General features: G+C 37.0%; 2 protein-coding genes across 2 annotated transcripts; one reads left to right on the top strand and one right to left on the bottom strand.

Moving 5' to 3' along the window:
• Positions 1–4075: 4075 nt before the first annotated feature.
• On the top strand, positions 4076–6122 carry LOC103935998 (E3 ubiquitin-protein ligase RZF1). Its single transcript, XM_009345834.3, is given in 5 exon segments — positions 4076–4484; positions 4905–5242; positions 5244–5481; positions 5484–5570; positions 5816–6122. Coding segments are annotated over 5 exon segments (1059 nt in total). The 5' UTR covers positions 4076–4123; the 3' UTR covers positions 5851–6122.
• Positions 6123–6260: 138 nt separating this feature from the next.
• On the bottom strand, positions 6261–11353 carry LOC103935997 (putative prolyl-tRNA synthetase associated domain-containing protein 1). The gene is made up of 12 exons (XM_009345833.3): positions 11171–11353; positions 10404–10463; positions 10245–10298; positions 10062–10122; positions 9812–9888; positions 9544–9593; positions 9059–9141; positions 7582–7652; positions 7346–7502; positions 6929–7068; positions 6754–6852; positions 6261–6579 (listed from the first exon to the last, which is right to left on the bottom strand). The coding sequence occupies exons 1-12, from the start codon at positions 11207–11209 to the stop codon at positions 6505–6507; spliced, it is 966 nt and encodes a 321-aa protein (XP_009344108.2). The 5' UTR covers positions 11210–11353; the 3' UTR covers positions 6261–6504.
• Between the last annotated feature and the right edge of the window lie 2956 nt (positions 11354–14309).

Below are 14309 nucleotides of genomic sequence, written 5' to 3'. Positions count from 1 at the left end.
CCGAGGTGGGGGTGACGCAAGGGTGGCGTCAGCGCATTATTTAATTTTTTTTGTGTCAGGCGCGTGCACCCCACCGGCGCGTGGGGGCGCGTCGCCGACACAAAAATCAGAAAAAAAAGAATCCGTCAGTTACCGTTGGGAAGCCACGTGGCTTCCCACGGTGCGTTAGATCTTAACGGTCACTTAATGTGGACCGTTAGATCTCAACGGTAAAAAAAAAAAAAAAAGTCAGATTTAATATCCACCGTTCGATCTGAGATCAACGGTGGATATTAAAATGCTTTATAAATTAAAAAATAAATGAAAAAATAGTTTTAAAAATCTGAAAAGTTACCGTTGTGACACGTGGCACAATCTGGAGTGTTGGAATTCAAATTTTTTTATATCCAACGGCAGAGATTAATTAATTGAATAAAAATTTAAAAAAAATTGTAAAAAATTCAAAAAAATATCTGAAAAATCTGAAAAAAATTGTAAAAAAAATTGTTTTTACTTTTCTATAAATATCTTCTCATTATCATCTACCTTAGAGCAACTCTACCCCATTGGGGTAGGCCAGCTAAAAGCCTATAAAACATGCCAGCCTACCTAAAAAATGCTCCAGCCGATCCAAATAGGCTGGCACCCAGCCCAAGCCAGCTTCTAGGCCGGCCCAAAATATGCTGGACCATGTGACGTCACGTTGGCGTCAGCATGACGTCACTAGCTAGCTTCTACCGTGTCTCACTTCGTTCTCTAGTTTCTGGTTTCCCGGCACCACCAGAAGACCCCTTCGTCGTCTTCTTTGTTAGACTCTGCAACCACAATCCCAACAACAACCACCATTGTAATTAGGGCTCATCGAGCTCTTGATGTACACCGACACGCCATGAAGAACATCGTTGCCTTCTTCATCTTCATCACCGCGCTAGATCCGAGCCATACAACCTTAGAGTGCATAACCAAATTTGAATTGGAAGTAGGATGATCTTGGTCGGGTTCAGGTGGCGTTAGGTGAGGAGGGGGTTTATGGGTTAGGAGAGATCCTTGGTCGTGGGTCTATTTGTCTATGGTGGTAGGTTTGGAAAAGAAGTTGATTTCTCACTGTTGAAGAAGTCGATTTCTCATTGCTGAAAAATCACTGGAGAGGAAGGACGAAGGGGGAAAGGAGGGTGAGGATGAACGGCGGAAGACTGGCCCAGTGACGTTTTGTTTCCTTTTTCTTTTTCTTTTTTCTTAAGTTTTAAAATAAATTACCAATTCAGCAAAAAAAAAAAAAAAAAAAAAAACCAAAACCACACCTTTAAACATAAAGATTGTTTGTAACAAGTTATCTATGTGGAAGACAATATTTGTGGAATTGAATGTAATGTGTGCGGTTGCACAGACATACAAATTTGAGAGGAAAAACGGACATTACCCTATTGGAAAAAAATAATAACTATTTAAATGAAATGTGCCAACGTTTGTAGGGACATAGCGGTGCAAGACAGCATTTTGAGAGGTAGAGATGCATTTGGCTCCTATTTTTATGGGTCTAATTACTGTTCACTTGATTAAATGGCTGGGTGCAACGCATTTTTAAGGTAGTGCTCCAAGGCATCGAACGGGGTTAGTACGCATGGACTTTAGGATTTAAGAAAATTATTTGAGTAGTACGCTAACTGTATTTACATTTTAATCGCCTAGAAGCGCAACGACGCAACTTATCAACCCAACCAAACACCATCCACACCGCTTGTTCCGCCATCGGCATTACCAGCGACTCCCAAGAACATCAACCTTCTCCTCCCTGCCGCAACACTCTTCTCTCTCGACAAATCATCAACCTCTAAACCCTGGTTTTATTCTTTCCATCGTAACCCAATCATCTTTTCCATCAAAAAATTTCCCAAACGTAAAAAAACCCAATTTCAATTCATCAAAACCTTTACTTCTACAATGATAACTTTTTTTCCTGAGAAACTCAGAGCCCAAAAGTATAATTTCTATGTACTGTGAAATAAAGAAATAAAAAAGGGAAACAAAAAGAGGCGAGAAAATTATGTGAAAGCCTTAATAATTAATACAAGAAAACTGGGTGTTCAAAGAAAATGAAAAATGGGTGTTCAGAGAAAATAACTTCATAAAAAAAAATATATATATATATATATATATTTTTGAAAGTTTAGTAAATTATTTTGGGTGACCAAAGAAATATGTGAGAGTAAATTGAGTATTAAAAACAAGGGAGTTTTAACAAAATATTCCCGGTAATGTTCAATTTTAACGAAAAATCACATTTTTACCTTTCATAGGTACTATTCACTATACCTTTATTTGTCATTTTTCATTAAAACTAAAGTTTTTTTTTTTTTTTTTTTTTTGGTACTTTTCGTTAGTTTTCCTTAAAAACAATAGTGTTCAAGGACTAAAATTGGATGTACACAAAACCTCCCTAAAATAAACATAAAACATAAAACAATAGGACCAAACAATAAAAATTCCATGTTCCCTTCAAATTTACAGATTGACTACAATACTATGGAGAAAAAAAAAATAAAGTTGCTTCTTATATGTATTTAATACAATTATTATCTGACCGTCAAATTAAAGAATGAAAAATTTGTGCATCAATTCCATGGATGCACCATCTTATTCATCCATACCACACAAATTTCATAATTGAAATTGTTCATTTTCTTAATCATGTTCTTAAAAGAATCATTTATGTAATCAATCAAATAAAAAATTGTTCACTTATTTATATGTATCGAACAAATCAAAAGTTTTAATTATTTGAAAGTTTTAGCATCAATGAACAACTTTATGATAAATTGTCTATTTATTTGATACTTATAAATTGACTTAACAATATCAAATTTAATGGATTTCTTACATGGATGATGTTTGAACAATGATTAAGAAAAAATAACTGTCCTAATTATAAATTATTAAAAATTTGGGAGTTTTAATGAAAAATACTTTTCTAAATTTTTTTTTTCTTAACCAAAAGCACTCCAATAACTTTATCGTGCTACGGTAGTGGAGCGGGCCCGGGAAGTGGTCCCCCCGAGGCTGGGATGTGACATTTGGTATCAGAGCCTAACCCTGGCCGCGTGTGTGCGGGCCCGGGAAGTGGTCCCCCCGAGGCTGGGATGTGACATTTGGTATCAGAGCCTAACCCTGGCCGCGTGTGTGCCGACGAGGACGTCGGGCCCCTAAGGGGGGTGGATTGTGACATCCCACATCGCCCAGAGGAGTGATCCTTAAATGTATATTCTCATCTCTACCTAGCACGAGGCCTTTTGGGAACTCACTGGCTTCGAGTTCCATAGGAACTCCGAAGTTAAGCGAGTAGCGCGTGAGAGCATTCCCAGGATGGGTGACCCATCGGGAAGTTCTCGTCTGAGTTCCAAGAAACAAAACCGTGAGGGCGTGGTCGGGACCCAAAGTGGACAATATCGTGCTACGGTAGTGGAGCGGGCCCGGGAAGTGGTCCCCCCGGGGCCGGGATGTGACACTAATATTGTTATCATCACCTTAATTTCATTCCATATAATCCTCCTAATTGCACTTATATTCGTACTTACTGTTAGAGCCCTTGAATAATAATTATCATAACAAAAATTATGAGGATAATATATGTATGTATAGGTCTTATAAATGTATTATATTATATATATTATGTACAAAGTTTTTATGTTGGATTTTGTCCTAGGCAGTAATTAAATAAAGTTACTAAAATATTTTTGGTTAAGATTTAAAGTTTTGAACCTCTTTTGATTAGTTTTCCTTAAATATACATTAACCGCAAACGAATGAACAAGGTAGCGCAGCCATAGGGTGGATGCAATGTTTCTCCATCAAGAATATACTCTCGGACTACGAAACCTCATATGTTTCATTGCATGCATGCATGTTACCCAATAGCTCACTCATCCCTTTCTTTGTCAAAACGAAATGGAGTGAAACCCTACAAACCCACAAAGGAAACTTTAGATGCAAACCAGAATGCAGAAATAGAAAGAAAGAGGATTGCTTTGTGTACCCCAAAAGCCATTCTTTGTTTTCGCTTCCATCATTTCTCCATCGTAGTCTTTCGTAATAAAACCCTAAACATGGATCGGAATCGTCAATATTTTTCAAGCTCCCAAAACTAAACATGTCATCGAGTCCAACTCGTTCGAGAGACATTAACATTGACGACGGCACCACACCACCGTACCAGCTCTACTGGTGCTACCACTGCAATCGGACGGTGCAGATTGCCTCCAACAGCCCATCAGAGATAGTCTGCCCTCGTTGTTTCGGGCAGTTTCTCTCCGAGTTTGACATGTCGATTAGGCCTAGACTGCTCGTAGACTACACCAGTTTCGATCCATCCCCAGAAGCTCGTCTGCTGGAAGCACTTTCCCTCATGTTCGACCCGTTCATGGGACCTTTTAACCGTGGATTATTTGACCCAGAGGCTGATCCCGGAGGACGACGCCACCATGAGCATGAGGGCGGGGGAACAGGTATAGGTGCGTGCTCTTGAATTTTGAGAGTTAATTTATAGTTGTTCTTACATTATGGATATATATATATATATGTATATATATTTCTATCGATGTTATGAATACCGACCAAATAGCCAACGCCAACAAATTCAATGGTAATCATTAACTATGAAAATCTTGCTCCATCAATAAATTTTTTCACGGCTTAAAATTTTTTGTTCTTAGGAACATATTTGTTCCAACGAGTCATTCCTTCTTGCTGACAAATTAAATTTTGACACATATGCATAAAGTTCTTTTGTTTTATTATTTGAATGAAATATTTTGGTATGTGTCAAAGTATGATTAATAATGATGTTTTGGCTCTTACAGTTTAAGAAGCCAAACAGTCCATATGAATTTGCAAGACTTTTCTTTGATATTTGATACATTGCTTTGTAACAGAACCTGAAGTTCGAGATTTGTGGACAAACAGGAGACGGCGGCGGCGGCACAACCGTAGCTTTGATGGTGGAGAAAACCGGGAACTAGAACCCGAACCCCGTACTCGAAACCGTCCCAGGACTTGGATTATTGTCCGACCCGTCGATAATCCCTCTAATCCCGTGGGACCCACTTCCCAATCACCTGAAAACCCAATGCTGCCCGTTCCACGTGGAGTCACTCTAGGAGACTATTTGTTTGGGCCGGGCCTTCAAGGACTGATCGAGGAATTAACTCAAAACGACAGGCCCGGCCCGCCTCCAGTACCAGAATCAGCAATCAACGCAATACCAACCGTGTGAAATAAGCGAGGCCCATTTGATCAACGACTCCTGCTGCCCAGTTTGCATGGAGGAGTTTAAGGTTGGTGGAGAGGCGAGGGAGTTGCCATGCAATCACATATACCACAGCGATTGTATTATTCCGTGGCTGAGGCTTCACAACACTTGCCCGGTCTGCCGGGTCGAGATTGCGGTATCTGGTGGTGGATTGGACGAGTCGGGGGGCTCAAATAGTGGCGGAGAGAGGCGTGGAAGGCGAGTCGGTTGGGATCATTGTGGCCATCTCGAGCAAGGTATCGTCGAATCGAGCCACAAGGTGGTAGTGCTGCTTCCACTTCTGGAGCTGGTTAGTGTTAAATTGTTACTTGTTATGAATTTTATACATAATTGTGATAACAGTGATTGATTTGTATTACATATATTTTTAGTTTAAAGCATTGTACCTCTTCCCACCACAACAATTAATAATACCATTGCAACTTCAATTTCTTCGAGTTAATAACCATTTCGTTTAGCGACATTCATCTCGTACTCTGTTCACCCAACGACGTGAACTATTTCGTTTAGTAATAACTCTGAATTTTGATGCAGGTGATCCATGGTGGTGTTCTTGCAATATTCTTTAGCCCTTAATATAGCCCTGTTAATTACGCCAGATGCCGTTACGTTGGCTATTATTCCTCTCCATCCCTCTATCATACGCTCATTTCTATCTCTAAGTTAAGCAGGAAATTACAACACAGAAAGCTTGATCAACATTTGGTTAAAAGCTGTTCGTGTTTTAACCGTGATGACATTCTGCAGCGGCAATCTGGTCCTTCAGATAACAATCGGCACTCAACGCCGCAGCAAAACCTTAAACCTTCCACCAAAATACTGTTTCTAATGTTCCGATACTATTTGTCGGATACTGTTAATGTCTTATGCTTATGTAAATAATTGTATGTACATAAACACTTAATCATAAATTCATGTCATAATCCTACAGATAAGCCGTTCTGTAATCGGAAGACAACATACCGATGTGCCGGAGTAATAAGTCAAATGCACTAGCCAGATTTTGTTGCCAGCATTCATTAATCGTAAACACGAAAAGAAGCATAAACGAAAACATTAATTTTAGAAAGGAAGCATCTCATAATGTTTAAATGGCCACGTACCTGTTCTATCAAATGCAGATAAGTGTTCAAAATATAGCAGAGCATAAAATTGATACAAAGTTGGAACTTGATTCTGCACTCTCTTGCGACGGAGAAGGGGAGAATGAACTCACACACTCGTCAATATGTACGGTGTGGATGATGGTGCTTGCCAGCAGAAAACCCTTCGGTATATGCGGTGGATTTAAATATCATCTGCAATAAAAATGATCTTGTGATTACGGATTCGAACAATTGTTTCAAAATCTTCTGAGAAGATGTAGACTAATGAGTAATGACGGTAATGAACATACACACTAATAGCTCTTTAATAACTAAATAATAAATGCTTCATGATCAAACATTCAACCAGAAGTGTAAAACGCTTACAAGTGTTCTCTCGAAATCTTCTCGAAGTCGGCTTCTGATACTATCTGATACCTTAGTTCCCAATTGTCCTTCATGTTTCTTAATGGTCTCCTCAGTGATCTGTATGACTCGACTTCATGAGCCGACCAAACAACTGTTAAAGTTGAAACTGGAGAGAAGCGTTTATTGTACTAACCTCTGAAAGCAATAGAGAAGATGTTCTATCGAGTAAATCTTCAACCAAACTTCCAACATCTGCTACGGTCTTCGACACATTCACACCATTGACCTGTTTGTCCTTAGCACTTTTTGCACTACTGGATGGCTTAGAAGAGACTGCATCACGAAAGAATATTTTCTTGGTTAACGAGAATAACAAAACAGGAAGGCCCCACGTTGACAATTCCCAAACAAGAAAAATCCTAATCTCTCTATGAAAAATTAACCATAAACGAGCTAGTTAATTGTAGAAAGTACCACAACATCATTGCAACTTATGAGGACGAAAATTACTTATCACAGAATTATATTAGGAAAATTTATCGTGGAATCAACTCTCATTCTATTTCTATTTATATTTATCTGCACTGAGTTCACTTTCACATAATAGTACCTGTACTTGCTGTCGATTTGTTAGAGACAGAAATTTGAATTTCTGCATGACCTTTAGAGGAAGCTGCTGATTGTGGAGGGTCTGGCAACACCGTGGAATCAGATGGAACAAAGCATGCAAGATCAGGTGGTTGATCCTTTCCAACTGATGGGTTAGCCTGCATGAGACAAATAAGGTTTGACAAAATGGTCTATAGTCTTCCTTGAATTTTGGTTGACAAACTTAATTTTCATTACCTCCAAGTCAACATATGAGGGGTCTCTCCCAATTGATTTTAGAAACTTGTCAAGATCATGGGTACTAAGTGCTGGAAACGGCAAATATTGACAAGGATCACGGGTGAACTCATTGAGAACGATAACATACAAAAATATGTATAGCGATTGCAGTACACAATTTTTAACTAAGATGCGGGAGGGACATGATTATAAACTTAGTCAATAAAAGATACAAGAAAACTGAAAAATCTTGACAAACAACACAGCCTTTTTGAGTAAGAAACTAAAATGTTGACACACATATAATGATAGCAATGTAAATTCTTTTCAAGGATGAAAATCATAAATCAAGTATGAATTTGTTCAGTTGCAGAATAGACAAGATATTACAAACAAAACAAAAGCCATTACAGAGAATCTAAAGGCTCATGTCAGGCATGCACAAACATGCACGCATAACACTTTAAGATAACATCCAATTATTTAGCATTGTTCTCAAATATAATATTATTGAAATATAAAATGTTAGTCCACATATTTTAAGGGGTGTGATATCCACACACCCTGTTCTACTTCTCACACACCTTTTTAATTTTCGGCCGTTGGATCGGATGAATTGAAGAAGATCAACAGACATAAATTATTAAGGGGTGTGTGAGAAGTATAATGGGGTGTGTGGATAGCACACCCCTATTTTAAGAGTTTTAGAAAATTGAAATTCTCTAGACGAGAAAGCGAGGGGTAATATTCTTCTATCTTATTCTTCTCAAAAAAATTAAAAAATTCTTCTATCTTGATTATTTTAAATCATTCACAACATTTTCCAATTCCTCCACTAAAGCTGCCAAAATATCAATGCATGTCCAACTCAAGAGCCTTATCATTCGTGGTGCTTTCTTATTAACATTGTTCAATAACTTAGTAACAAGATGTCTGGTCTTATTATTCCAGGAACTCTCAACAATTGATGCCTGATTAAACACACTAATCCACAGAAACACAAGCGTGCATGCATACAATGAGATGCACACCTGTATAGTCTTCGTTGATAATACATCACTAAACTTATAGCGTAACACTGATTCTGTATACTGTGTTACCAAAATTCCATAGCTCTAGAATTATTGGCACAATCATGCTTCCAAAGACATTATTGTTCAACCAAGTAAAGTAATATGATAAGAAAAGCAGAGACTTTACAATTGAAAGTGGTGATTCTTTGCCTATAATATTCCAAACATATCCCAAATGACAACAATTTCTCAAGGTAATTGTGAGCAATTAACTTGTAACATTATGCTTATACCCATGAGAACACAAATTCTAGATAAGACTATACAGATAAAAGTCATGTTTGAGGTTTATAAAAATGACGAATCCACAGCTAAACTATTAAGCAACATAAAACCTCAGGAGAATTTTAAGTACACACACAGAATTTTCAACCGAAGAGACAAATATATCATTTCCTATCATTGAAACACTTATCACTTACAGATCGACATGTCATTTGACAAAGGGTGGAAGAAGCACCACTCCTGACTTTTAAATTTTTGATCCAACAACAGAGAGACATGGCTTCATGAAAAGAAAAGAAGGCAGAATAAGTATAAGAGAATTCACAGAAGAAAAATACATATGAAAGGAAAAGGATTACAGTATCAAAATGTACAGGCTAAACAACATGAATTCTGGTGAAAATATAATTGTTTCCACCACCTAAAAAGGATGGTGACAATTTACTTTTCCGTAACATCAAAATGGTCAGAACTATTCAGTTGGTTGTTGATCAAATGTGAAAAACATAGGGTAAAGAGCATCAATTACATGATAAGGAGTAACTGATTTAAATCATTTCAAAAGATAAGTAAAGTAATTAAGTTCGAGGGAATGAGTAACTACTTATAACGCATGATTAGAAAATTAAGAAAACCAATTATTTATTTGAATATCTTAACTAAATAAAAGAGAAATGTATACCGTGCAGATTCATTCACCAGAGAAAATGGAGTAACACATCCCAGAGGCACCTTGCAACAAGAAACAGAATCAGAATCAGAAGGGTCACATATACAACATTTTTTAAAATAGCATAATCTGTTTTGTGTTTTTTATAAACATATGAAATATAGTCCATTAATTTTGAAAGTATCAGGTAAAATGCCAAAAGATTATCAGTAATCAAAGAATTAACATCGGATCTAATTAGTTTGAATGGTCAGAATACAGAGTAGTAGCATATGCCAACCTGAAGTATTTCTCCAAGTGCTTCTTCAGGAGCCATTCTCAAGCCACCTTTTCCCAAACCAAGCCTCACAGACAGAACTGCTCAGCTTTCAAGTTGTGGATAAAACTCATAAGTATTCATACAAACTCCAAAATTCCAAACGATACATAAAGCAAGAACCATTTACATGACAGCTCAAAAGCCAATCATTTGTGACGTTTCTAAACACTAATACATAACAGAGTGACCAGAATTAGGAGTGCATGCATACCTTTCAGATCTACTTTAGTATCTGCCAAAGCGGAAACAATGTAGAACCTACTTTTCTTGTCCTGCATTGATAAAAGAAAAAGCAGCCACATGGTGAAAAATGGGAAAATAAAAAAAAAAAAAACAGCAGAATTTAGTATTATGCAATGTAAATGCTGTTTCCGAAACTGCCAGAATACGATACCTTCAGGAATAAATTTTTACTTAGTCCACCTCCCAGATGTCCAACATATTTGGCCTGATGAAAAAAAAAAACATATTCTTGCTTCAGGACATGCATCTATCTAATCAACAAAAAAAGATAGAACATAACTTATTCTCATATTCTTCTATCTTCTTTTACCTGAGCTTCAACTGTCAGAACAACAGGATGTTCATGGTGGGAAAAATCGACTTGTAGCTCCTAATAAAGCCAACAGAATAGGTTAGTTTCAGGAAATTAAAGAGATGCACCAGTAAAATTCGAAACCATGGCCAAACTCAGAAATGCACGTACATTCTAGGCTTAGAAATTTTTTTTTTTTAATAAATTAGAGAGAAAAAAAAAAAAAAACACCTAAGTATAAGTTTTATACAAAAACACATACAAGCTCAATTGGAGAGGGGGTAAAAAAATACCCTATGCTATCCACTTGTCATGTTCTAATTGATTCTTAGGTCAGAATTCCTTCGGTGCCCTTCTCCCATAAATCAGTAGAATACTTCTCTAAGGCATTGGGTTTGAAGAGTTTTTCGCTTAAGTGTAATGTCATCGATGGCTTATATGCGAAATGCGGTAAAATAACTTTTTAGTTCACAAGCTAAAGCAAATGCAAATCAATATATAAGCCCCAGAATAGTTGCTGCATCAAGAATTACGAAAGACCTTCAATCAACAACAAGTATGTATAGATACCACTCCAAGCTATAGATTTGTTATGATGGTTAAAGGAAAGGCATGAATTGTAATAACAACTTTCAATATCCTTCACAAACAAAGAATACCCAGATCACATAAACATAAAGAATTGAAATTTCCCTAGAATTTTGAATTCTGAAACAAAACAAAGAAAACCCAGATCAAATTTAATAGAAAGCAACTGTTCTTTGGAGAGACAGAGAAGGTGACACCTTTAAGCGGGCAAGCAACTGTTCCTTGGAGAGACCCATGAGTGCTTCAGTACTTGTTTTGCAGAGGCAGAGGCAATACAGGAAGAGTGGAGGCTGATAGAAGACGGCGATGGGACGCAGAACCCGATTGCGTGCTTCAATTGCAGGCTTTCTTCTCTCTATCGGAACCCGAGAAAGTAATTTGGTGCTCTTCTACTGGGCGTCCAGATTTTCTAATCGAATGGGTTCTAGAGTTGGATCAGATTTTAGGCCTCATAAATAAGTGATGGGCTTTTCTCTAACAAAATGATATTATCTATTTGGAAAACAAAGCCCACAGAGGCTGAGTCGAACTCGGCCCATTCGTGATTGGGAGTGAGTGAGATTCATAGAAAAATGATTTTCGCATGCTCGTTTATTTTTCGTATATTTTTGTTTATTTAGGTTCATTTCTCTTTTTTTGACTTATTCAATTTAAAGGATAAAAATTAAACCTATCAAACAAGTATTTAATGACGGTATGTACCTATTTATTTTAATACTGCTATAGTAAGCTAAATTACACAATACCAATATCAATATTATTTAATTAGGAGCGTGCGTATACCACCACCTTTACCACCATCATATATAACACATTGGAAACCCATCAAAAACCCAATGGGTTTAATTTTTACTTCCCCAACAAAATCATGTCACTTTTCTTATATTGTCATTGGATGGAATACAATGTTGGTAAAATTTATATTTTGAAGCTCATGTATTTTGTAATACAATGACTCAAAACTGTTGATCAATCAAACACACAAAATGTATGATTACACATTTGAATGTCAAAATGTAAGCGGTAACATGTCCACAGTAGTCCTTCCAACTTTGTAGTAACATGTATATTGATCTCTTTTGTGATAAAATTGGGGAGGAAAAAAGTCTCGCTACTAAAGGTGAAGTAAGTTCTAGTGTAGATCACCTACTCCCCCTCCGGTGACGAGTCCTTCTTCACCAACTTTGCTAATCCTCGAATTACAAGTAATGACTTTCTATAAACTTAGGGATAGGAAATGGCGCATTAGGTGTCTTCTTTGGGCTGTGTATATGGTTTCAATTGTCGAAAACCCTCAAAGCATTGTCTTCTACATCGGACAACATCCTCTTTCGGTCTACTGTGTGCACTTTCTTGCTTAAAACTCAGTTTCGATATATAAATTGTCTCAAGGCGGCTAAAGTAGGTAGATGGTGGTGTTATACGCTCCCACCAAAAGATTTCATGAATTCGCAATTAGGTTAAGCTCAAAAAGCTACTCAACTTTGATTCACGAATATGAATATTTACTCGGATTATAAATTTGTTAGAGTGCTAAGAATACTTCTCTATGTTTTGACGCACATCTCTAATAATTTTGTGTTGTAAATACTAACAGTGTGTAACATGATTCAAATGGTAAGCATACGAGATCAGTGGCCAACTTCAGTTTAAACACGACTCAAATGGTAATAAAATCAAGACTTACACAAAACCCCTGGGATTGATTCTCGAAATCTAAATAATAGACACATAAAATAAAATAAAATAAATAGACAGAGAGACAAACCCTGGAATTAATCAATTATCAATCTTTCTTGATTTGTCCTTTGATGAGGCCAATCCGAAATCACTTAAGTCATGCTTAAGCCCAAAAAATAAAAAATAAAAAATAAAAAAAAAGGCCAACATTGAGCATCATAATTATTTTAATTAAGAAAAAAATTAGCATAATCATTTTAATTACGAAAACACAAAGAATACTATGTTTTTTCAATTGAGAAAAACTTCAGCAAGACCTAACTTGTGACAGCCCGTCCCGGGAATGTTAAAACGTACGCGTGAAAAGACAGTTTTGCCCCTAGTTCGTTTCCTTTACGTTTATTGGTAGTTTTTGAGTTTGGTTGGGATGTTTGGAGCCACACACACCTTCCCACACACCACTTATAACTCCAGAAAAGTGCTTTCTTTGTTAAAACATATGTGAGTATAAGTTTTCATATCTACATTAATCTTCTCACATATAACTAGTATAGGGAGTGTAGTTAGAAAATCTGAGTGAAAATTGAGTGCATATCTAGTAAGGACTTGAGGGAATTCTCTAAGGCATGTTACTACATTCAAAATGTTGTTTTAATCGATCAATTGTGAACTAGTAAGTGGTGACTGTGATTAAGTATGTGCTCAAGTGTAAAGATGACCAAAATCTGTGGGAATGATGATTTTTAACATGTCATGTGCATTGGAAATCCCTGAGGCAAATGGTGGAAGGTTTAGGTTGTGTTTTGTTCGTTTTGTCTCGTTTCGTGTTCTTTTGTTTGTTTTGTTTTGCTCGAGGACTAGCAAAAGCTAAGTGTCGGGGAATTTGATAGGAGTATATTTAGGCGACTTAGTTGGCTTGTTCTTGTGCATTTACGTTGTTATTTCTTAGTTCTTTAAGTCTTTTAAGCCATTTTCGTATGTTTTCAGGTTCTAAGGGCTAAAGGAGCAAAGAAGTGCATTTTGGAGCCTTTTGGAGCACTTTTGGGCTAAAGATGGATAGCTTATGCTTGGAGCCAAAGTGTTGGACGAAATTGAAGACCAAGTGAGCCTAGAATCGAAGGAAGAAGGAGGAATCAAGAATTGGAAACCAGTTTCCATTATGGGGAGTTTCTATTCTTGAAAGGTTTCCAATTGTGCAAGTTTCCAAATAATGTTGGTTGCCTAAATCACATGTTCTAGAAGCCCTACACATGCCCTAAATTGTGTCGCACCTTACCTTCCTTTTCTCTCCAAATTTCTGGCCTTAAAATCCTTTCCCTTTCTTGCCATGAGTTTAACTTCTTTTCTCTCCCAAAATCTGCAAGATTACGTCACAATCCTTGTCTTAAAAGCCTTAGCCGCACCTCCCTTGACCTTTCCTTTTCCTTGCCGTGCAAGGGAGATAGTTCTTTCCTATTTCCTTGCATTAAAACACATTCCTTTTGTGTTTTATGCATTGCCGCAACTTTTAGCTGGGTTCCTTTAAATTTCTGATTTGATTTCCTATTTCTAAAAGCTTTTGACTTAAATTCTGATTACCTAAATAACCTAGGGTTTTAATTCCTGAAATCCTATAAATAAACATCCTTGTTGCAGCCACAAAGGAGTCATTCATTC

Source organism: the organism of the source record quoted next, unplaced genomic scaffold (assembly GCF_019419815.1).
Source record: "Pyrus x bretschneideri cultivar Hongxiangsu unplaced genomic scaffold, Pyrus_bretschneideri_v1 Contig2, whole genome shotgun sequence".
Taxonomy (NCBI): Eukaryota; Viridiplantae; Streptophyta; class Magnoliopsida; order Rosales; family Rosaceae; genus Pyrus; species Pyrus x bretschneideri.
The sequence above is the reverse complement of the archived record's forward strand: the minus strand, read 5'-3'. Positions and strand labels throughout refer to the sequence as shown.

Excerpts from the sequence above, each read along its gene's own strand:
- LOC103935997 (XM_009345833.3), bottom strand. The coding sequence starts at position 11,209 with ATGGGTCTCTCCAAGGAACAGTTGCTTGCCCGCTTAAAG. Across the intron at positions 9,142-9,543 it reads CTGGTGAATGAATCTGCACG|CCATGTCTCTCTGTTGTTGG; the intron begins GTATACATTTCT and ends CTTTTCATGAAG. Across the intron at positions 7,503-7,581 it reads CCTCATATGTTGACTTGGAG|GCTAACCCATCAGTTGGAAA; the intron begins GTAATGAAAATT and ends TGTCTCATGCAG.